Source organism: Lissotriton vulgaris, chromosome 5, assembly GCF_964263255.1.
Source record: "Lissotriton vulgaris chromosome 5, aLisVul1.2, whole genome shotgun sequence".
NCBI lineage: Eukaryota > Metazoa > Chordata > Amphibia > Caudata > Salamandridae > Lissotriton > Lissotriton vulgaris.
In genome coordinates this window covers 1222220504-1222243294 of record NC_141693.1, presented here as the reverse complement: position 1 = coordinate 1222243294, position 22791 = coordinate 1222220504, and the positions used below count along the sequence as shown (strand labels likewise).

Sequence of the window (22791 nt, the reverse complement as noted above, 5' to 3'; positions counted from 1 at the left end):
GTGACCGCTAATTACCACACCCACAGTTTCCCCCAAAAAATTAAGTTCAGGCCCAGAGAGTTAGGCTTTGGGAGGGGGGAGTGAGCTTCAGAGACCTGATTGTAGATGTTTCCGTAAAAAGATGGTGTAATTAATTGCAGGGAACACAGCCTCAGCTGTGCTGCTAGAACCCACAGGGTAGACCCCGAATGTCACATTAAGAGTATTGGTTTTGCCAGTGCCTATTTCTGAATACCAGGAGTACGTTTTGGGAATGATAAAGGTTGTGTCCAGATCAGAGAGATCTGGAAGCTTTTATTTTTGCTGCATGCTGGTTATTAGGGAGCAGGATTTTCCATTATGTGACAGTACTGTGCCTGACCGGAGACTTTTTAACTGCTATGTGCGTGCCTGCCTGGCTTGGCAGTGTTGCAGCTGGCCCGCTGGTGGTTGTTGGCGCTGCAAATGTTTTGAAAAAAATTCGTATGCGATCAGTTTGTGGGTCGAGTGCATTGCTGTTAGGTCGAGTAGAAAAGTCTACTCACTCGACCTGCAGGTCTAGTAAGATTTTTTAGATTTGTCGAGCCCTGCTCCTCAATGACTTCTAACAGCCATCCTTCTGGGTCTTCTAACTGCGCCCTGGTAGATTATTTAAGTTATTGGACACTTATATAACTGATGATCCAATAAAGCTGTTCAATAGTGCTTAGACGAAAATAAACGTGTCTGATGAACGGAAACGAGCAGTGGTTAAACACCATGTTAAAGAAACCTACAGTGGATTTGAATTATCAAAAAAATGTTGGCCCATTTCCATATTTATCCAAATTGCTATAAAGTCTTTGTAAACTGTCAGATGCTCCCTGGGACACATGGCTTGCTTGATTGTTTTCAAGCATGGTTTAGAACTGGTAAAAACACTTTACTGTTTTTCCTATGATTAACTGGTGGTGTCCAGTGTGTGGTGAATGACCTTGGTGCTAATGTCCTAATAATAATGATCTATTTGCATCCTTGAACACCATGAACCATACTTCTCTAATGTCAAGGTTATGTGCCTGGACTTTATAGGTCTAATACATGGCGGGTAAAAATCTTCATTGCGCCTATAAACCAGTCTTGCACGCTGCCAACTTTTAATGTTAAACATAAGAAACTATGCTGAAGTGTCACTATGTCTAATTAGCATATCACCATTCTGTCAGTTTTCTATCTAACATATAAATGCTGTCCCTTAAACATCCTCTCCATTAGGCAAGGGTTCACGTCTATATGTATGCTCACAACATTGAGCAGGTTTTCATTCTCCATTACAAATCCAGGACAGGGTCTAACAACTTGAACTATTCTACTTTGTCCAAAAGTCTAACTTTGATAAGGTGGTGGATGTATAAAAATGTTTTAAAGCTTAACCCCAGTAAAATGGAGGTCCTAGTGACATGCTGCGATCTTTTATTTTTGGATAAAAAAACACATTGCCGTCATGAAGTGCAAATGTCCCACCTATGCCAAATCAATGCATAATTTAGCCATTCATGTTGACCAAAATTTACTTTTGTGGTTCATGCAGCTAAAAAGCTAGCACATGCTTTTTCACCTAAAGATTTTCTTAAATATTTCTTCCTTTTATAGCCTCACCTGTGTTTCTAAATGATGTTTACTCTAATTTGGTAATGCCTTTATTATGATAATACTTTTTGGTAACTATTACAGAAAAATTACTAAATAATTAATAGTTTAATCAGAATGCTGTACCACAAATTATAACTGGCTCATCCTGAAGAGCACACATCTTCTGCACTGCTCAGGCTCTGCACTCCTACACTGGTTTCCATTCTGCACATATTAGGATTGAAATCTATTATGAATATTAACCACAGCATAGCTTTGAACTAAATCAGTTCTTCAATTTAGAAAACATAGTTTTTTTTAATAGTTTGGAGAAAACGAGAGATCTACCAAAAACGGATGGATTTCTCTTCCATCCGACCTATAGTGCATGCATCGACATGGTGCATACATGAGTATACACTCAGCAGGGATGATGAGACATGCACCAATTTTTGGTGGATGTCCACCATCTACCAAACTCTATATAACCCCCTTAGTTGTGTACCATCCAAGTCTTTGCTTACTATTAGGCTTAATTATTTTAATATTTCTGGCCGCAACGCTCCATCATTTGCACAAGAATATTTTTGCTTGTCATAGAATTACACTACTAGATTTTTACTAGGGTGAAAATTGATTAATGATAACGGCCTATGACACTGCTTTCTGATGTGTGCTATTTATCTTCTATAGTGCCAAGATGTTCCAACGTATGAATATGCTTTAAAAATAAATAGTAACATCACAAATCAGAAGTTGTTCAGGTCTTTACTGAGCATCTACTGGTGGTAAGGTTATGTTTTATTTGCTGATTTGTAAACCTCACTTTCCCTTAAGGAAGCTGTTAAAAGCTTATTTCCCTGTCTCCTCCCTAATATTATGATCTAGAATCTCAAATTGGTGGTGTTCAGTGCTGATAAATAGCTAATCAACTCACATTATATTTTCATTTCTTGATGCTTGTCTTTTAAATAGCCTCCTCAGTGGCTAAGTTGATGTTTCTTAAGATTACACTTCCAAGTGAACCTTTTACCACATACAGTACATTTATAAGGTCTTTCGCCAGTATGTATTCTTATATGTCCTTGCAGATTACCTTTCCGACTAAACATTTTCTGGCAGAAAGAACATGTGTATGGTTTGACACCTGTGTGCGTTTTTTGATGTGTAGTCAAATTTGCTTTCCAAAAGAAACTTTTTCCACAATCAAAACATGCATATGGTCTTACTCTTGAATGGGATTGCATATGCTTAATCAGTTCTCCCTTCTGACTGTAGATTTTATCACATTCCGTACATGCATATGGTGCCTGATTCTGCTGTAGGAGTGGAAGACTATTATGGAAAGGTGAATTCCTCAGATTACCTTTACCTTTATTATGAATCTGAGATATCCTGTCTTTGGTCCAGCCCTGATGTAAATTAGAATGTTCTGAATTACTTAAACCACTTTCAAGTTGAGTAGATTTCTCTCTTCTCATTTCCCAGTAACCTTTTGACCACACTTGACTTCTGGAGTGTGCTCCCTTTTGGCAGCTTTGCAGAGCCTTGATGTTTTTTTCTGATGATGCCGGTCTGCAGGGTGCACTTGGTTTGATGCACAGCATTGTTTCTTCAAAGTTCTTCTGCTTGCTTAGGTGCCTGACATCTGCTGGATTTAAATGACAGTTAGTTATTGACTTTCTACCTAATACAAAATATGTTATCACTCAAATTAGGCGTATCTTTAGAAAACAGTGCATGAATCAATCCTCAAATAATTATTTGAGCAGATGCAGCAATATTCACTAACATAAATAAAAATCAATTGTGATCAAATCTGGCAATTGTGGATGTTTGGGGATTAGGTTGTAACTGGAAAACTGTCATGGCTATTTTAAGGTCTAAGCACATCAAACACATTGTGTTTAATAATATCTAAAAGCGATGCATGATGAGTGAAGAGCTGAATATTACTAATTGCTCCTTCAAATGTGGCCATGCTTCAGTGAAGAGGAGTACCAACTTTACTGCCCTCCCTCCAGCTATCAGGCTGATCAAGCAAAGTAAGAAGGGGTGGGCTAAAAGACTATGTACAAGCTTTGGTACAGCAAATTAAACTTCCCTGCACCTATGTTCTCACCATCCAATTTCTTCAATCTTTGGAAGAATGCAACCAATGAGTTTGTAGTCTGCCCTTAATATTGGGATCAGCCACAGACATTTAGAACCAAAGGGACGTTGGATTCGGAACTTATATCCAACACTCGACTTTTCTAGAAGGTACGAAAAGCTGCCCTTGCAACTACTTTGCAAGTAACTTCAAATTTGTTTCAGAAGCAAAAATACTTATACGATCTAAACAAAACCAAAGTGTTCTTGATTGTGAAGGTTATAGAGATTTATCTCGAAATCTAAAAAAGAATGAATTAAAATGACCTTATTGTTGAAATTGTGAAAAACAGGACAGACGTTTCATTTGCACAAAGTCTTATGAAATACTGTATACAACCCAATCTTGAAGCTATCTGCAGACATATGCTCAAATGTACTCCTGTCAGGGCAGGAGTAAATCCCCATCCAGAGTGGACCTGGGGACAGAACACCACCAAAATTGGTGAATGAGTATAGAAAGGCCTTTCTTCCTTTATTTTAACCATAGAGAAAAAGGGCACTTTGCATAACTACTGAGTGGGAGCAGTTTGCACATGTTGTTTGTAAATCAGGCCCTTGATTTTCGCTATGGACACCCTGAAATGTGGCAAGGCACCTCATATTTATATTAAGTGGAATATGTGGCAGAACCAAGAACAAAAACTTGACTTAAGAAAAGCATTATGCTTTTTCCTTTCTATCACATTTTCTTAACTGTAAAAGCATCAGAATGTATTACTTTTAGAGTCTTAACAAAGCATTTGTACAGATTCTATTTTTAGGTTGAACCTGGGCAGCGCCTGCAATGCTCTGTAAGTCACGCTGTAGTAGAGTATGCAATGGAAGCCCCGCCATATTTGTCATGGGCTTGTCTCTTCATCCTTCGTAAATGCTGGCTTTAGATTTGTTAGTAGGTGTGTTAATCCCGCCTTAGTACCGCTGTGTCTTAATTCGTAACCTCCCATTAGGACCGGACTTTTTACTTCGGTTGTTAGATGGTGAGTCTTTTTTAGACCGTAAGCGCTATTTTCTTTAAGTAGTTTCTCCTACTGCAGGCACAACATGCTTTTCTGAAACATTCAGCGCTCATGCACGCTTTCACTTTCTAAGCAGCCCGGGACAACAGCGACCGCTTCTTTGCACAGGTCTCGGATTTACAAGAGTTATACATTGTGATATCACTAACTGCTGAAAGATCCAGCAGACAGTGTTAAAAGAGCTAGGGAAAACTGGCTTTACAGTATACTTTTTCCTAATCTTTCTAGCTTGAAAATCCACAGGTATGAATTAATTAAAGTGATTAAAACAGTGCTGCGGTTTGATACAGGTGAGCCGGAATCTGCATGTTAATCATACCTTCAAACGTAAAAAAGTATTACAGACACGGACTTACATTATATTGCTCAAGCGTATGTTTGTAAAAAAATCAAGCTGATGTGTTTATTTTCACAGTTTAAAGTTGACATGTATTGCAACCCAAAGATCTCTACGGAAGGATCGAGAGACCTAGGGTTTAACTAGGTTTTGAGTGGAGAGTGATGGTGTGACCATAAGCATGTATAAAGTAATGGAACTGGGTGTGACTTGCAAAACCTTTTATAGTAGAGTAGAAAGGTATTTAATTTAATAAGAGAACATTTAAATTTTTCAAATGGCCCTTTTATACTCCCTGAAAATAATATCATGGTTTCCTATAGCGCTTCATCCATCACTTCTGCTGTTTCTAAGGAAGAAAGGCTGGTTGAGTCAGCCGTACCAGCTTTCCAATTTATGGCCTGCACATTAACCTCATTCTACGATTCTGCCTTTGACTTTCAGCATTTATAGAAAGAACAGAATTCAAGTGTGATTACAATTCTGACAGTATAATTTTCCATACATAGCTAATGATTTCAACAGTGCATCTCTTCCATAATGCATCTTTATCATATTATATCCATGAAATAAATTGTTAAGTGTTTCCTTGAGTGCATATCAAATGTGCATCAGCTGGAATTCCTCATGCTTCAAGGACATATTATTTCAACAACTCCTCTTAATGATTAATTTACGGAGTTGGAATGGAAGCATGTTTGTAAGGCAGAAGTGTTCCTGCCACATAAAATCTGTGCGTCGCCCATTTCATTTAGAGGTTTTCAGAGTTCTGTCATCGGAAATCTATGACCAAGTGAACATCCGCCACAGGCTCCTGGATCAGTTTGCTAGATGGTTGTTCCAAATTGGAGTGGGCCTTCTAATGTACATTTTTCCTGCCAGGGTCTGCCATGCTAGGCCAGTGTACATGAGCAGAAAAATCGTTCTAGGTCCCTCATTTTCAGTAAGAAAACTCCCTGTAAATTACGAGGATGGGTTATTTCTGTTTTAGAGAGACTCTTCCAGCTTGTTATGGGTTTCCGAAAAAGACAATGGGATGCAAAGACTTGGCAGCTAGCTGGCATTTCACTTTTGATAAAAGTGCTCCGGATTCATCAGCCACAACACTTTAACCCAAAAAATTCCTACCATCAAGAAAGGGATCTCTAAATATGAAGTAGGGTTCTTTGCCATCAATTCCCCCTCCCCGGTTTCTTCAAACACTGATGCTTTCACTTCACTCACATAACTGTAGAAGCTTGTATGAATCCATGTCTTGACTCAACTCCCACTTGAAGACATACAAGTTGTCACTGAATTACGAAAGAGCTTTCCATACTGTACAAACATTCTGCTTGATATTTCCAGGCTATTTGTAGGGAAAGTTCTGGCCTAGAAATAGATGCCTTTGCTATTGCATACAACCTATAGGATATGGGTTTTCCTAGTAATGTTTTTTCGTGCTACTAGGCTACTAAGTCCTGGTAACCTCTTATTATACTACTCTATACTTTGCTGAGAACCACATATCTGAACTGCTTTCTGCTTATTACAGGTCAAGAACATGCATAGTAGTTAAAAAGAAGTCAAATATCTCCAACACATTTTGTCAGTGGATTTACAACATAAAATGTGGTGTTGGACCCGAGAGATTGAAAACTTATCATCCGTCCACCCTTAAACCTTTGAATTCATCCTTGATAACATATAGGGTGAAGTTCAGACATTGCAGTCATTTACAGATAACAGAAATGAAAAACTCCAGCAAATTGCTTGATTGCGATGAAAAAAAGAATCATCAAAGCAAAGCTTAGATGGACTCTCATCCAAGATATGTTACTTAAGGTAACCAAATTAGAAGTAGATTGTTTCCATGTGTAAAAACTATGCAGAAGATCGTGAAACCAGAAATAAATGTCACAACCTGAGAACCTTTGACTACCCAGAGGGCACTGAAGAAGAGGGCATCTTAAAATACATGACTCTGTTACTTATTTTGAAAAATCACACCATTGAAGTATGTACTAAAAAGCAAGATAAGTCTAAAATAATAATACTTATGTAATTTTTAGGATATACTGGATTATTGCAAGATGTAAAGTTATAGTTAAAGTTATAAGAGAAATAGTTAATATGGTCACATTCTAACATGTCTTTTTCAAAAGTCCTTTAGAAAGCTATGACTGGCAGGAAGAAGGAATATCAGGCATTGAGCCATTGATAAGACAACAACAAAAAATGATATGGCCTGGTTCCTCATCACTATTAATATTCTTATTATTACTAGACTACAGGTCATTCAGAATGTGGCAGCTCGCCTGGTCCTGAACGAGCCTAAACAGCTTTCAGTGAGGGAAGGCATTTGCTGCCTTCACTGGCTGCCAGTCAGAAAGCGGGTAATACATAAAGCTCTTTGCATGGTCTATTTGACTCTTCGCCATTAAGGGCCTGCGCCTTTCAGAACAGCATTCCACTGGTATGTCCCTAAAAGACTGCTCAGCTCATCATCTCTCAGGAAGAGATTTGGCAAAGCCAGGTGGGGAGGTCGCTCCTTTTTCGGAAGCGTCAGCTAGATTATTGAACACTCTCCCTGTACACATTGCGAGTCTGGACTCATTCTTGATATTCCATAAGCAACTTAAAACCTGGCTTTTTCCCTTCCTTCATTGCAGCTCCTTTGTCTCCGCTGATGTTTTCCTTACCAGCTCTAGTGCTTTTACACCTTCGGGTTTAGTGCGCTTTACAAATATTATTATTCCATCTATTCCATTAGGAACATGAATTCACTTCACTAGTTTACCCCTTTTACATCCACACCTAGTAGTTGAAAGCATCATATTTTCTGTATCTATAATATGTTGTGTACATTAGTGAATTGCTAATGCTACTACCATTGCATCTTTTTTATTTAATGATACTGAATAGTATATAGTAATTCTAGTGACACACTTCATTAAACAAATTTGTTAGCACCAGCATAAATGTATTTAGTGTAAGGACTACTACATGAATATATTAGTTAATTTACAATGGTACATGTAAACTAGTTTTTCACCTCAAAGAATATCCACCTCAAAGAACAATCTCAATCCTTGTCAGGGTCAGGGTAAACTCTCAAAGTCACAAAATTAACCTAATTCAACCCCCTATCGCACAGAGAGTACAGATTGAACATAGGGAAATGGATAAAGTGTTTATACAGTACCAAAACAGTAATAAAGTCAAAGTGCAAAACTATATTATCCCAAACCGAATTAGAACAATAGAGCAAAAATTAATAAACAAAATTATACCAAAATGAAAATAATCCTATCAGGGGAACCAGAGATAATAATTTTAGTAGAAATAGAGCCAAAAAGCACAAAGCACCAATGAAAGTAAATGGTTGTGGTAGATCACTGCTTAGGCACAATATGAGGCTGACGACGATGGAGCGTGTGTCTGATACACCAACCAGGTACATGGCAGTCAAAAATGTTACCTTATCACTCAGTGTTTTAAATCCTAATCTACCACAGGAGAACATTTTTAAAGGCCCCTGGACCTCAGGGGAGGTACTTAGAGTCACACAGTGTCAAGCAAAGGCAAATAGCAGGGTCCAATCCAGGTCCAGTTCCCACTGGTCACCTGGGTACATCCAAGAAAATGCATCTTGCAGCTGGTTTTGTCATGTAGCCACGCAAGAGGTCAGCTAACTCACTGTTAGAGTCAATTTCTTTGCCATGGGTACAAGGAGGTGCATGTCTGGTCCTTCAGGGCCCCTCCCAGGTCACAGACAGCAGGTTCAGTTCTCTTCTGGTCTTTTTTTTAATTTTTGTATGTTTTTGCAGGTCCAGAAAGTGTTCTACCAAAGTACTTTAGGGTCCACATTTATGACTGACACCAGCTTGTGGGTTGGGGTGACTCTTGGAAACTCCCTAGCCAAAGGAGTTCAAAGTTCCCGGGTCAACTTTACCCACTTTTCCAGTGGTTTTTGTGAATCTTACTACAAACAGGCCCAAAATGGCAGGTGTTAGAGCATTTTCAAGCTTTTGAAAGTCTTCGTCCACACTAAACCTGGAGTTTGAGGCCTAGAGGTGTGTGAGGGGACTGTACTATGGTAACCCTAGTGTCCTCCAGCATTTAACACTAAAATCCAGTTGGAGACAGGCACTGTACCCACTACAAACCGACAGACAGTCGGTAGGTGAAACGGAGGGTCCTTCAGCAACTGAACAGGGGATCCGCAAGATTATACTTGGAATTCTGTTCTCTCCATTTAAAGTGTGCCCAAGTCTTACATGTGGTTCTACAGACCTATCAAGCAGGATTTGACAGTGTAGGGTCACAGGAAGTCCACATCCCCCACTGTGAATGTTCTGTGGAGTTTAGAATAGCCATCCCAGCCCATCCCGGTTACTCAATTGTTTGCTCTGCTGAGGCATCTCACACATTTTTCACACCAATTCAAAGCTGAGCACAGGTTAAGAGCTAGCATATACTTGTGCTAATTATCCTTCTAACAGGCCAGGAAGGTAAGGGGTAACTTATAAATGTTACATAATTAAAAAGCGGACTTCACCACTATGGAATTTTAATAACTATTTAAAATAGTGATATAATTATTTTACCAGTTGGTCCCATTCCCAAAATTCACTATTAGTAATTTAATCTGTGCTCTGTTTTTTACATAGGATAGCTATGTCAGCCACAGTGTAAATAGCTTTTTGGGCCTTCTCGCTGTAGGGATTTTGTTCATGCCCCACCTTTAAATACCATGCCCCCTACCTTGTGGGCAACAAGATGTCTTACGAATATTTAAAAGAGGAGTTTTTACCTGTCAAAAAGGGATATTTTAACAGGTCTCACTGCAGCAGTCAGGCTACACAGGGTAGACCTGAAGGCATGTTTTCTTTTGTCACACAAGTGGGTGGCACAATAAGTGATGCCATCCAGAGGCGATGGTTAATATTAATTCCATTGGTGCACTTTCACACCACATACTATAGCTTTAAAGAAAAGCGAAATATGCTATTAGAAATGGGATTTTTGGTAGGCAAGGGCATGTGCCAAAGCCAGGCAGAAACCACCACTCTAGTCAGGATAAGAAAGTTACACTCCTAAAATAACCCCTGCTCAACCCCTTGGTAGCTTGGCCCGAGCCTGTAGTCTTATGTTAGAGGCAGTGTGTAAAGCATTTGCACATAACCAACAGTAATGCAGTGTAAGCACTATCAAGGCGTCATGAACAAACAAATCCAAACAGTTCTGGCTGACCGCGGCGTCGCAGGCCAGCTACGGTGTCGGGAAGACCAGCCAACAGGACCTTTTAGAAATGCAGGGCGTCAGCGACCTCTCGTTGAGCTTCCGAAAGCAGGCGTCGGTTCCGGAAGTCGGTGCAGGAGTCGTCTGGGCCCTTGAAGTCACACGCGTGGCAGATCGAACTCCTCTCTGTTGAAGTCAAGAGCGCTGGCGTCAGCAGGCATCGGCAGCTGCATTGGGAAGTGCAGCGGTGCGGCGTGCGGTGCCCTCAGGTTGAGGTGCGAGCAGATGCTCGGTGGCGGCATCAGATGGCGTCGTCTGTGAGACCAGGGTCGCGGTGCGAAGTAAATGTGGTGCTCGTCGCGGTGCTGGTAGTTCGCGGTGCAAGCAGCATCGTCGGCGTTGCTGAAGCACTGTCGTCGGCTGACGAACTGGAGTCAATGGCGCCGGAGTCTGAAGACCAAGGCTGCGGTGTGGGATGAGAGCGGTGTGTCATGCAACTTTACGAGTAGAGACCTCAAACCACAGTGCAAGCAGCGGCATTGATTTCAGCGTCGAGCGGCGTCATCGGGGATACCAAGGCGTCGCCGTGAAGCGAGGTGGTGCGGAGTGCGGGGCTCATAGGTCGCGGTGCGAGCAGCGGCTCAGTGGCGGCGTCAGCAGGCATAGCAGGTTAGACAAGGGTCACAGCGTGGCGTTGCCCTCTGCGTGCCTTTAGGACACGGAGTTGGCAGCGGCGTTCCTCCTCACAGCTTCTCCAGCCCTTCTTCTTGGCAGTCTTCTTAGTCGCAAAGAGTTCTAAAGTTCAGGGGTCTTGGCCCCAATATATGTATCCCAAAATCCTTTGATCTCTTAGGCAGAGAGTGTCTGTGCCCAGCCATAACCAGTTCTGCCTTCTCTGGTGTGACTTCCTGGCAGGAGGTGGAGACGGCAAGGTTAGAGGCAGACCAGGCCCTTTTAGGTGCAAAGAAATCTCCTCCCCCTTCCCCAATTGCAGCCCAGGTCTATTAAGCACTTTGCTGACCTACCTAGACTATCTGGAGCCACTCCTGCTCCCCAGCCTTCTGTCATCCAAAACCCAGACAGGCAATCCACATTCCAGCAGAGGCACACGGAATGACTGAGCAAGAAAATACCTCTTTTCTAAAAGTGGTATTTTCAAATACAGACTGTAAACATCACCTTCACTAAATGACGCATCTTTAGATTCTGAGTTCAGGCACACTAAACTTTATTTTCCTACCTTATTCACCAGGCCAGTTATGTTTATTAGATGTTATAAACAAACTCCCCATTCTGTCCTATGGGGAACGGGTAGCCTTGCAATAGCAAAAAACGAAATTGGCCGTAATTCGCGATAAGGACACGCCACACACCAGGGCATGTCCTACCTTTCACATACACTGCACCCGGCCCACAAGGGTACCTTGGGCCTACCTTAGGGTTGGCTGACATGTAAGAAAAGGGAAGGTGAGGGACTGGCAAGTGTGTGCACTGGCCAAGTCGACATAGCAGTTACAAACTGCGCGCAGACTCCGCAATGGAGTTAGTTTTTCAGGGCTACTCATGTGGGTGGCACAATCAGTGCTGCAGGCCCACTAGTAGTATTTGATTCACAGGCCCTGGCACACTCAGTGCACTTTACTAGGAACTAACAAGTAAATCAAATATCCAATCATGGAAACACCAATCCATAACATGATTTACCACAGGAGCACTTGCACTTTACCACTGATCAGCAGTGAGAAAAGTACGCAGAAACACTACGCCAGCAAAAACACTAAACTTTATTTTCCTACCTTATTCACCAGGCCAGTTATGTTTATTAGATGTTATAAACAAACTCCCCATTCTGTCCTATGGGGAACGGGTAGCCTTGCAATAGCAAAAAACGAAATTGGCCGTAATTCGCTATAAGGACACGCCACACACCAGGGCATGTCCTACCTTTCACATACACTGCACCCGGCCCACAAGGGTACCTTGGGCCTACCTTAGGGTTGGCTGACATGTAAGAAAAGGGAAGGTGAGGGACTGGCAAGTGTGTGCACTGGCCAAGTCGACATAGCAGTTACAAACTGCGCGCAGACTCCGCAATGGAGTTAGTTTTTCAGGGCTACTCATGTGGGTGGCACAATCAGTGCTGCAGGCCCACTAGTAGTATTTGATTCACAGGCCCTGGCACACTCAGTGCACTTTACTAGGAACTAACAAGTAAATCAAATATCCAATCATGGAAACACCAATCCATAACATGATTTACCACAGGAGCACTTGCACTTTACCACTGATCAGCAGTGAGAAAAGTACGCAGAAACACTACGCCAGCAAAAACAGAGTCAAAACCAGGAGGTCAGAAGCAAAAACTCAGGGGAAACACGCCAAAAGATGCCAAGTCTAACATATGCCTATCAGGGATCGCCAAGTTAACCATTTTACAGTGGGGGCACAGGCACTTTGCCCCTGGTCAAAAGGGATAACGTTCATAGAATTCTAAATTGGCAAAAATGAAGGTCCAGCACTGGGCAAATAGAGAAGAATACACAGAAAAGGTGAGTTTCTACATTATGTGTATAATACATACTGCTAAAACATTTATGTATCCACTGGATATAATATTAGTGGTGACATTCCAGGGTTTAGTTTGTTAAACAATATAATAAATCTGATATGTGTAAGTAGCCTTCACTTATTGATTTCTAGTGGTCCATAGCCTCTGCAAAACCACTGATCATTATGGCACTGTGGTTTTATTTTGCTCTATATTCCTATTATGCAGTACACTATTCACATAAGCTTCCCCAAAGGGAATGGCTTAAATATCACATCAAAAGGAAACAAACTCCTTTGAACTTTAAAGGAAAGCTAGCTAGATTTGATATAGCTCTCTTGCAGGTGAGCCATTGTACTCAGGAAGAGGCAATGAAACTAAACAGAGATTGTGTAAGACAAGAGAAACATGTACGTAACTCATTAAAAACCAAAGACAGGCGCACAATATTTCATAAGTCTGAAAGGGACAATACCACAAGAACAATATGTTCCAGAAGGAATATGGGTACGTACTCTTTTAGGTCTAGATTTAGACAAAAACAAGGTTTTTATTCTTAAGATCTCACTGTTCAATTTGAATTCTAGCTGCTTATGGAAATTTACTATCTCACTTGAATGTGCTGATACGATAGTAGGGGGAGACTTCAATCTAACACCAGGCCGCATGGTAGATATAAGAAGCACAACTATAATAACAGGCCAAATAACCTGAGCTGTTCTGAACACACTGAAATCAGACATTGGCCTTACAGACATATGGAATTTTTTTATTGAAAAGCCAGAGAATACACCCGTTGCTTGGCCCTCCACAAAACCTTTTCAATAAATCCCAATTATTTTGTTTCAAATTCAACTTAACACACAACTATCGACTCTGTACATTTGATGATGCCCCGGTTCAAACAAGAATGTCAATACAGTATGAAAGAAGAGGAAAGCAAATCTGGAGATGTAAACCAGTTTTGTTGAAAGATAAAACCTTTGAACAAAAAATGAAAGAATGAGTAAAGAAGAAAACCTAATACATTTAGATAAAAACACGAAGAGTACTAGCACAGACACTCAGCCAGAGCAATGAAATTGGAGTGCAATTGTATGAATACTACTCAAAATGTAAAACATTTTTCCTGAATAAAAAAACTTACAAATACTAAAGTTATCAGAGCAAGATCAAGAACAAAAGCTTTCAAAAAAAGAAAGCTAGAGAAAGTCACTAAATCCCTAAGCTCTGAAAAAGTGTCAGATCAGGATGACCTCACAAAAAGAATTCTTTAAACGTGCTCTCACAAAAGAATTCTTTAAATGTCCCCCACTTCTATGCAAGGTCTGTAAAGCTAGATTTCTGATATAATACTTCCACAAAGAAATAAAACATTAAAATAGAACTGTAATATATAAATGCAAATATCTCATAACGAGCCCACAGGGTACCCAATTTAGAGACCTACCTCTTTAATAAACAGAAACTACAAAATCCTCACAAAAATAGGAACTGAAAGCCTATTACTGTCTATTCAGAAAAGTCCGCCCTAAGACTAGTCATGATTTCTGTCCTGAACCTTTTCTTGAAAGAATAAGGGGTAGCCAAGAAATTAAGATCAGCTTATGTTGACAATATATACATTTTGATGCCACATCCTTAAACTTATTTTGGTCCAATCCTCAATGAGGTACTTATATTTTAATGAATGCATGTATAAATAAGCTTAATTGTAATAAAACAAATGTTTTATACTCAATATATTGTGCTAAGCATGTTTGATAGGTCCAATTTATAAAATAACCCTAAAAAAAATAAAGTATTTCGGTATTTGGATCAATACGTTTACTAAACCCATCTCCAATAAAATAAATAAATGGTAACATTAGTGATTGCGGGCCACTTTTTTCCAATATGGGGTAGACTGGATACAATTAAAATAATGCTTAGTCCTCATAATTTATTTATGTTTTTAAGCTCTCATTTAAACTTCTTAAGGAATATGCTACTTACCAGTATGCATCTGTTCTTGGCATAGAGGGCTGCAGAGTGGTACATTATGAATAGATCGCCATCTGATGTTGGGCTCGGATGATTGCACTTGTTTTTCTCTTGGAGAAGTCTTTTGTAGTCACAAGGCTGGTGACTCCTCCCTTGGGTGATAGTGCGCATGGGCATCGGCTCCATCCTTAGATTGTGTTGCCATAGTAGGGTTAGATGGAGTAGTATGATAGAATATAGAAAGAGATGCCCATGTAAGTGTATCTAAATAAGATAATGTTGGAACAGACACAGGTTTCCGGGGAGGCAGGGAGGGCATGTACCACTCTGCAGCCCTCTATGCCAAGAACAGATGCATACTGGTAAGTAGCATATTCCGTTCGAGGCATATGGGCTGCAGATGGTACATTATGAATAGATTACACAGCAGTTACCTCCCTAGCGGTGGTCACCAGTGTCTGTTGCAACAGTTTGAAATAACGTTTTTAATACAGCCTGGCCCACATTTGCTTGTTGTCTTGCCTGCACATCAACACAGTAGTGTTTTGTGAAGGTATGCGGTGTAGACCAAGTTGCTGCTTTGCATATGTCATCTAGGGGAATGTTCCCTAAGAATGCCATAGATGCCCCTAGTTTGCATGTAGAATGAGCTCTAGGGAGAACAGTTAGTGTTCTTTTTGCCTTTATGTAACATATCTGTATACATTTACCAATCCACCTGGCAATCCCATCTTTAAATATAGGGTTGCCTTTATGTGTTGGGGAAAACGCTACAAACAGTTGTTTAGTTTTTCTGAAAGTTTGTGTTCTTTCTATGTAATATAATATTGCCCTTTTGACATCTAGTGTATGTAGGGCCCTTTCTGCTACAGTCTGTGGCTTTGGAAAAAAGACTGGTAGTTCAAGTGGCTGATTGATGTGGAATGCTGAAATTACTTTAGGCAAGAACTTTGGGTTTGTTCTAAGAACCACTTTGTTCTTGTTTAACTGTAGAAATGGTTCTTGTATTGTTAATGCCTGTAACTCACTCACTCTCCTGAGGGAGGTGATGGCTATAAGGAAAGCCACCTTCCATGTAAGAAATTGTATTTCACACCTATGCATAGGTTCAAAAGGTGGTCCCATTAGTCTGGTGAGTACTATGTTGAGGTTCCAGACTGGAGAAGGTGGTAGTCTTGGTGGAATAACTCTCTTGAGGCCTTCCATGAAGGCCTTGATTGCGGGTACCCTAAACAGGGATAAATGTTGCCTGTTTTGTAGGTATGCTGCTATAGCTGCAAGATGTACTCTAATGGAGGTATAAGCAAGGTTATATTGCTGTAAGTGTAGTAAGTAGCAAATAATATTTTGTGTAGATGCGTCCAGAGGGTTGATGTTGTTACTGTTACAGTATACAGCAAACCTTTTCCACTTTGCTGCATAACAGGCTCTGGTGGTGGGACGTCTTGCTTATTTAATAATTTCCATACAGTTTGGAGGTAAATTTAAGTATCCAAATTCTAAGACCTCAGGAGCCAGATCGCTACGTTCAGTTGTTTGGGATCTGGGTGCATTATATGGTTCTGTGTAAGGTGCCTGGGTGAGATTTTTAGTTTTTGGTGTGGCACTTGTGAGAGTTGTAGGAGCGTGGTGAACCACGGCTGCCGTGCCCACGTGGGTGCTACCAATATCATGGTCATTGAATGTTGTTGCAGTTTTCGAACCACTAATGGAATTAGTGGGAGAGGGGGAAAAGCGTATGCAAATTTGTTGGACCAATTTATCCATAATGCATTGGCCTGCGACAGGTGGTGTGGGTACCTGGATGCAAAGCTTTGGCATTTTGCGTTCTGATGAGTGGCAAAGAGATCTATCTCCGGTTGTCCCCATCTTTGGAAGAATGGTTGCAGTATTTGGTTGTGCAGTTCCCATTCGTGTATTTGTTCTGACTCTCTGCTTAGGATGTCTGCTATCTGATTTTGAACTCCTGGAAGGTGTTCTTCTAACAGATAGATGTTTTGAGGAATGGCCCATCTCCAAATTTCCTGCACTAGTCTGGATAGTTGGAGAGAGTGTATCCCCCCTGTTTTTGAATATAGTACATTGCTGTCATGTTGTCTGTTCTGACCAGGACTGCTTTGTTGAGAACATGCATTTGAAAAGATTTTAATGCCAGAAACACTGCTAGTAGCTCTAGATGATTTATGTGCAGTCTTTTGTGCTGTACACTCCATCTCCCTTGTACTGTGTATTTGTCCATACGAGCTCCCCATCCGGTGTGCGATGCATCTGATGTTAGTATCACTTGTGGAATTGGCTCTAGGAACGACCGCCCTTGGGAATGTTTGTTGTATTCCACCACTTCAGAGAGCGATGCGTGCGGTCGTCTACCAACACCAGATCTGTAATCTGACCTTGAGCCTGATTCCACTGTGTTGCTAAACATTCCTGAAGCGGACGCATTTGCAGTCTGGCATATGGGATTAACAGTATGCAAGAGGACATCATCCCTAAAACCTGCATGAACACTCGAGCTGGCAATGAGTGTTGCGGTTGATATCTTTGAATTAGGGTAATCATTGTTTGAATCCTGACTATAGCCCTTTCTGTATTTATAGTAGCCCCTAGATATTGTTGAACTTTGTTTGGTTGCAGGTGGGATTTTGTGTAGTTCACCGTAAACCGTAGCTGGTGCAGCAGTTGAATTGTCTTTTGTGTGTTTTGAAGACATTGTTCTTGTGACGTTGCCTTTATTAGCCAGTCGTCCAAGTAAGGGAAGAAATGTATCTGCTGTCTTCTTAAATGTGCTGCAACCACTGCTAGGCATTTTGTGAACACCCTTGGTGCTGTTGTAACTCCAAACGGAAGGACTTTGAATTGATAATGTCGTCCTTCTATTACAAATCTGAGGTATTTTCTGTGAGCTTTGTGAATCAATCAATCAATCAATCAATCAATGCGTTTATATAGCGCGCTACTCACCCGGAGGGTCTCAAGGTGCTTGGGGAGGGGGGGGGGGTCCACTACTGCTCGAACAGCCAGGTCTTGAGCTGCTTCATGAAGGCGAGGTGGTCTTGAGTCAGGCGGAGGTAGGTCGGGAGGGAGTTCCACGTCTTGGCGGCCAGGTAGGAGAAGGACCTTCCTCCTGTGGTGGCTATTCGGATGCGGGGGACTGCCGGGAGGGCGTGGTTGGTCGATCGAAGCTGGCGTGTGGTAGTGTAGAAGTTGAGGCGGTTGTTGAGGTATCTTGGGCCTTGGTTGTGTAGGGCTTTGTGTGCGTGGGTGAGGAGTCGAAACGTGATTCTCTTGTTGACCGGGAGCCAGTGCAGGTCTCTCAGGTGTCCGGAGATGTGGCTGTGTCGGGGGATGTCGAGGATGAGTCTTGCTGAGGCGTTCTGGATCCGCTGGAGTCTCTTCTGGAGTTTGGCAGTGGTTCCGGCGTAGAGGGAGTTGCCGTAGTCTAGTCGGCTGGTGACGAGGGCCTGGGTGACCGTCTTTCTGGTCTCGGTGGGGATCCACCGGAAGATCTTACGTAGCATGCGCAGGATGTTGAAGCACGACGAGGAGACGGCGTTGACTTGTCTGGCCTTGGAGATGGAGGAGTCCAGGATGAAGCCCAGGTTGCGTGCGTGGTCTGTTGGTTTGGGTGCAGGGCGGGGGGCCACCAGGAGTCGTCCCAGGCGGAGGGCGACAAGCCCAGGATCAGGACTTCCGTCTTGTCTGAGTTCAGTTTCAGGCGGCTGTTCATCATCCACTCGGCTACGTCTGTCATCCCTTCGTGCAGGTTGGCTCTGGCGGTGGCGGGGTCGTTGGTGAGGGAGAGGATCAGCAGGGTGTCGTCGGCGTAAGAGATGATGTTGAGGTTGTGTTGGCGTGCGATGGTCGCAAGGGGGCTCATGTAGACATTGAAGAGGGTGGGGCTGATCGAGGAGCCTTGAGGAACGCCGCAGATGACTTCAGTGGCTTCTGATCTGAACGGGGGGAGGCGGACTCTCTGTGTCCTTCCGGCGAGGAAGGAGATGATCCATTCTAGTGCCTTCTCTTGGATTCCGACGTTGCTGAGGCGCTGCACTAGGGTGCAGTGGCAGACAGTGTCGAATGCCGCGGAGAGGTCCTGGAGGATGAGGGCCGCAGTTTCCCCGTTGTCGAGCAGGGCTCGGATGTCATCGGTGGCTGTGATGAGGGCGGTTTCGGTGCTGTGGTTGGCCCGGAAGCCAGACTGCGAGAGGTCGAGGGATCCGTTCGTCTCGAGGAAGGCGGCCAGCTGCTTGTTGACGGTCTTCTCGATGACTTTGGACGGAAACGGGAGGAGCGAGATGGTGCGGTAGTTTTTTAGTTCGGTGGGGTCCGCTGATGGTTTCTTCAGTAGAGCGCTGAGTTGGGCGTGCTTCCAGCTCTCCGGGAAGGTAGCGGTGTCGAAGGAGGTGTTGATGATGTCCCGCAGGTGGGGTGCGATGACAGCGTCGGCCTTGTTGAAGACGTGGTGAGGGCAGGGGTCGGTTGGAGATCCGGAGTGGATGGAGTTCATCGTGCGTCGGGTTTCTTCGGTGTTGTTCGGGGTCCTGGAGCGGAGGGTGGTGGTGGGGGGTGCAGGTGCGGTCATGGGGTGCGTTGGCTGTTGTGTATGTCTGCGATCTTGTTGTGGAAGTAGGAGGCGAGGGAGTTGCAGAGGTCTTGTGATGGGGTGATGTCGTTGTTTCCGGCGTTGGGGTTGGAGAGCTCTTTTACGATGTTGAAGAGTTCCTTGCTGTTGTGTGCGTTGTTGTCCAGTCGTTCCTTGAATGCGGTTTTCCTGGTGGTGTGGATCAGTTGGTGGTGTTTTCGAGTGGCGAGCTTGTGGGTGGTCATGTTGTCTGGTGTTGGATCTCTGCGCCAGGTTCTCTCGAGGGCCCGGCAGTTCTTCTTGGAGCTCTTGAGTTCGTCGGTGAACCATGGTGCTTTCTTACTGCCGGGTCTGCTGGGCGGGGTCCTCAGAGGGGCGAGGTCATCTGCGCAGTTGCTGATCCACTTCGTGAGGTTGTTGGCGGCCTGGCATGGGTTCGCTGAGCTGGCAAGGGGGTCCTGGCTCAGGAATGCGGCGAGCTGGTCGGCTGTAATCTTGTTCCAGCTTATGCGTGCAACCTGTTGCTGGTGGTGGTGGATCGTGTTCTTTCTGAAGCTGAAGTGGACGCAGCTGTGGTCCATCCAGTGGAGTCCGGTGGCGTGGCTGAAGGCGATGTCCTTGCTGGAGGAAAAGACGGGGTCGAGTGTGTGTCTGGCGTAGTGGGTGGGGGTGGTCACCAGCTGCTTGAGACCGAGGTTGGCGAGGTTGTCCAGCAGGGTGGTGGTGTTGCGGTCGTTGTTGTTCTCCAGGTGGAAGTTGAGGTCCCCGAGAAGGATATAGTCAGCGGAGGGGAGGGCGTGCGGGCTGATGAAGTCAGCGATGTCTTCGCTGAATTGTGTGCGTGGTCCCGGGGGTCTGTAGATGAGGGTGCCTCTGAGGGTGGTCTTGGGGTCGATGTGGATCTGGAAGTGCAGGTGTTCGGCGGCTGTGAGGGTGTCGTCGGTGTTGGTCGTGATGCGGATGGTGTTTCTGTGGATGATGGCGATGCCTCCTCCGGTCTGATTGCCGCGGTCCCTCCGGGTGATCTTGTATCTGTCCGGGATGGCGATGGCGATGTTGGGTGCTGAGGAGTGGGGGGCGGAGCGAGGGAGGAGCAGCTGGGAGGCGGGAGCAGGGCGGCGAATGGGAAGGGCGGCAGAGGGAAGGGGCGGGGCCGCAGGGGGGCAGCGGCGGGGAGCGGGGAGGTGGCGGGAAACGCGGCAGAGGCTGGGCACAGCAAGGGGCACCAGGGGACAAAAACAACGAACTAGGTAGAACTAAATAACACAGGGAAGAAATACAATCACAGAAATACAAAGCAGAAACAGCACACTAAAGCGGAACAAAATAAACACAGGAAAAAGTACAATACAAGGCAGCGCAAGCAGCAGCGGTCGTGGACCAGGTGCACAGCTGCGGCCAGCAGCGGCACTCGGCGGGAACGGGGGTAGCCTGGGCTCACACACGGAGGAGTGAGCGCGGTGCGTGGGGTGACCGGCCCAGAGGGTCAGAGGTCACTGCTCACCACCGTGCACACTCTGTCCTATATGGTCCAGTGGGAGGGAGGAGCAGCTGGGAGGTGGGAGCGGGGCGGCGAATGGGAAGGGCGGCAGAGGGAAGGGGGCGGGCCGCAGGGGGGCAGCGGCGGGGAGCGGGGAGGTGGCGGGAAACGCGGCAGGGGCTGGGCACAGCAAGGGGCACCAGGGGACAAAAACAACGAACTAGGTAGAACTAAATAACACAGGGAAGAAATACAATCACAGAAATACAAAGCAGACAGCACACTAAAGCGGAACGAAATAAACACAGGAAAAAGTACAATACAAGGCAGCGCAAGCAGCAGCGGTCGGGGACCAGGAGCACAGCTGCGGGCAGTGGCGGCACTCGGCGGGAACGGGGGCAGCCTGGGCTCACACACGGAGGAGTGAGCGCGGTGCGTGGGGTGACCGGCCCAGAGGGTCAGAGGTCACTGCTCACTACCGTGCACACTCTGTCCTATATGGTCCAGTGGGAGGGAGGAGCAGCTGGGAGGCGGGAGCGGGGCGGCGAATGGGAAGGGCGGCAGAGGAAAGGGGCGGGTCGCAGGGGGGCAGCGGCGGGGAGCGGGCGGGAAACGCAGCAGGGGCTGGGCACAGCAAGGGGCACCAGGGGACAAAAACAACGAACTAGGTAGAACTAAATAACACAGGGAAGAAATACAATCACAGAAATACAAAGCAGAAACAGCACACTAAAGCGGAACGAAATAAACACAGGAAAAAGTACAATACAAGGCAGCGCAAGCAGCAGCGGTCGGGGACCAGGAGCACAGCTGCGGGCAGTGACGGCACTCGGCGGGAACGGGGGCAGCCTGGGCTCACACACAGAGGAGTGAGCGCGGTGCGTGGGGTGACCGGCCCAAAGGGTCGAATTGGGATATGAAAGCCGGTGTCTTTTAGATCCAGTGTAGAAAGAAAGTCCCCTTTCCTCAGTAAAGGAAGTACTTGTTGGAGCGTGACCATGTGGAAATGCTCCGAATTTATGTATGCATTGAGGGGTCTGAGGTCTAGTATATGCCTTAGAGATCCGTCCTTTTTGGGAATTAGGAAGTATAGAGAGTATACTCCAGTTCCTTGTTGATGTTGTGGAACCTCCTCTATCGCGTTCTTTTGTAGCAGCGATAGTACCTCCTGTTTTAATAATGTCAGATGATCTTGACTCATTGGACGCTGTCTTGGGGGGATGTTTGGTGGGGTAGCAGTGAGTTCTAGGCAATAACCATGTTGGATAATTTGTCTCACCCACCTGTCTGATGTGATGTTTTCCCAGACAGGCAGGAACTGTGATATGCGTCCCCTGACCAGTGTTACATGGTCTGGGGGGAGCTGTATGAAGTCACTGTTTTGGGGTAGGAGAGTTGCGGTTGTTGTTGTTTCCGCGACCTCTACCCTTGTTGTTGTTACCTCTGTAACTACCTCTTGAATTACCTCTAGGTGATGTTGATGTAAAAGAGGTTGATTGTTGGGTTGTGCCTGTATTTTATGATCCGCCTCTATACGTGAATCTACGAAAGGAACCTCTCTGAGATGACTGTTGCAATGCTGCCATTGACTTAGCCGTTTCAGTGTCCTTCTTCATTTTCTCTAACACCTCATCTGTGCTTGAGCCGAAGAGTGCTTTCCCATTAAAGGGCTGGTTCAATAAAGAAGTTTGTACCTCCTGTTTGAACCCTGAAACTCTAAGCCATGCATGTCTTCTTAACATGATACTGGTGTTTATAGATCTTGCCGCTGCGTCTGCTGCGTCTAAGGCACACTTAATGGAAGTGTTAGTTATTATCTTCCCTTCCTGTATGAGCTGTTCTGCCCTTTTTTGATATTCCTTAGGGAGATGTGTAATG

The 22791-nt window shown here is 44.4% G+C and overlaps 1 protein-coding gene across 3 annotated transcripts in view; it reads right to left on the bottom strand.

Moving 5' to 3' along the window:
- Nucleotides 1–570: 570 nt before the first annotated feature.
- Nucleotides 571–22791, bottom strand: part of LOC147712342 (uncharacterized) — a 144040-nt gene continuing 121819 nt past the window's right edge. The window contains exon 7 of one of the 3 annotated variants that reach the window (XM_086923035.1): nt 571–3238. In XM_086923035.1, coding sequence (XP_086779161.1) covers nt 2571–3238 — 668 coding nt within the window. In that variant the 3' untranslated portion in view covers nt 571–2570. Of the gene's footprint in view, nt 3242–22791 lie in introns of all 3 variants that reach the window. The other 2 variants (XM_086923034.1, XM_086923036.1) reach the window with 2 other exon arrangements.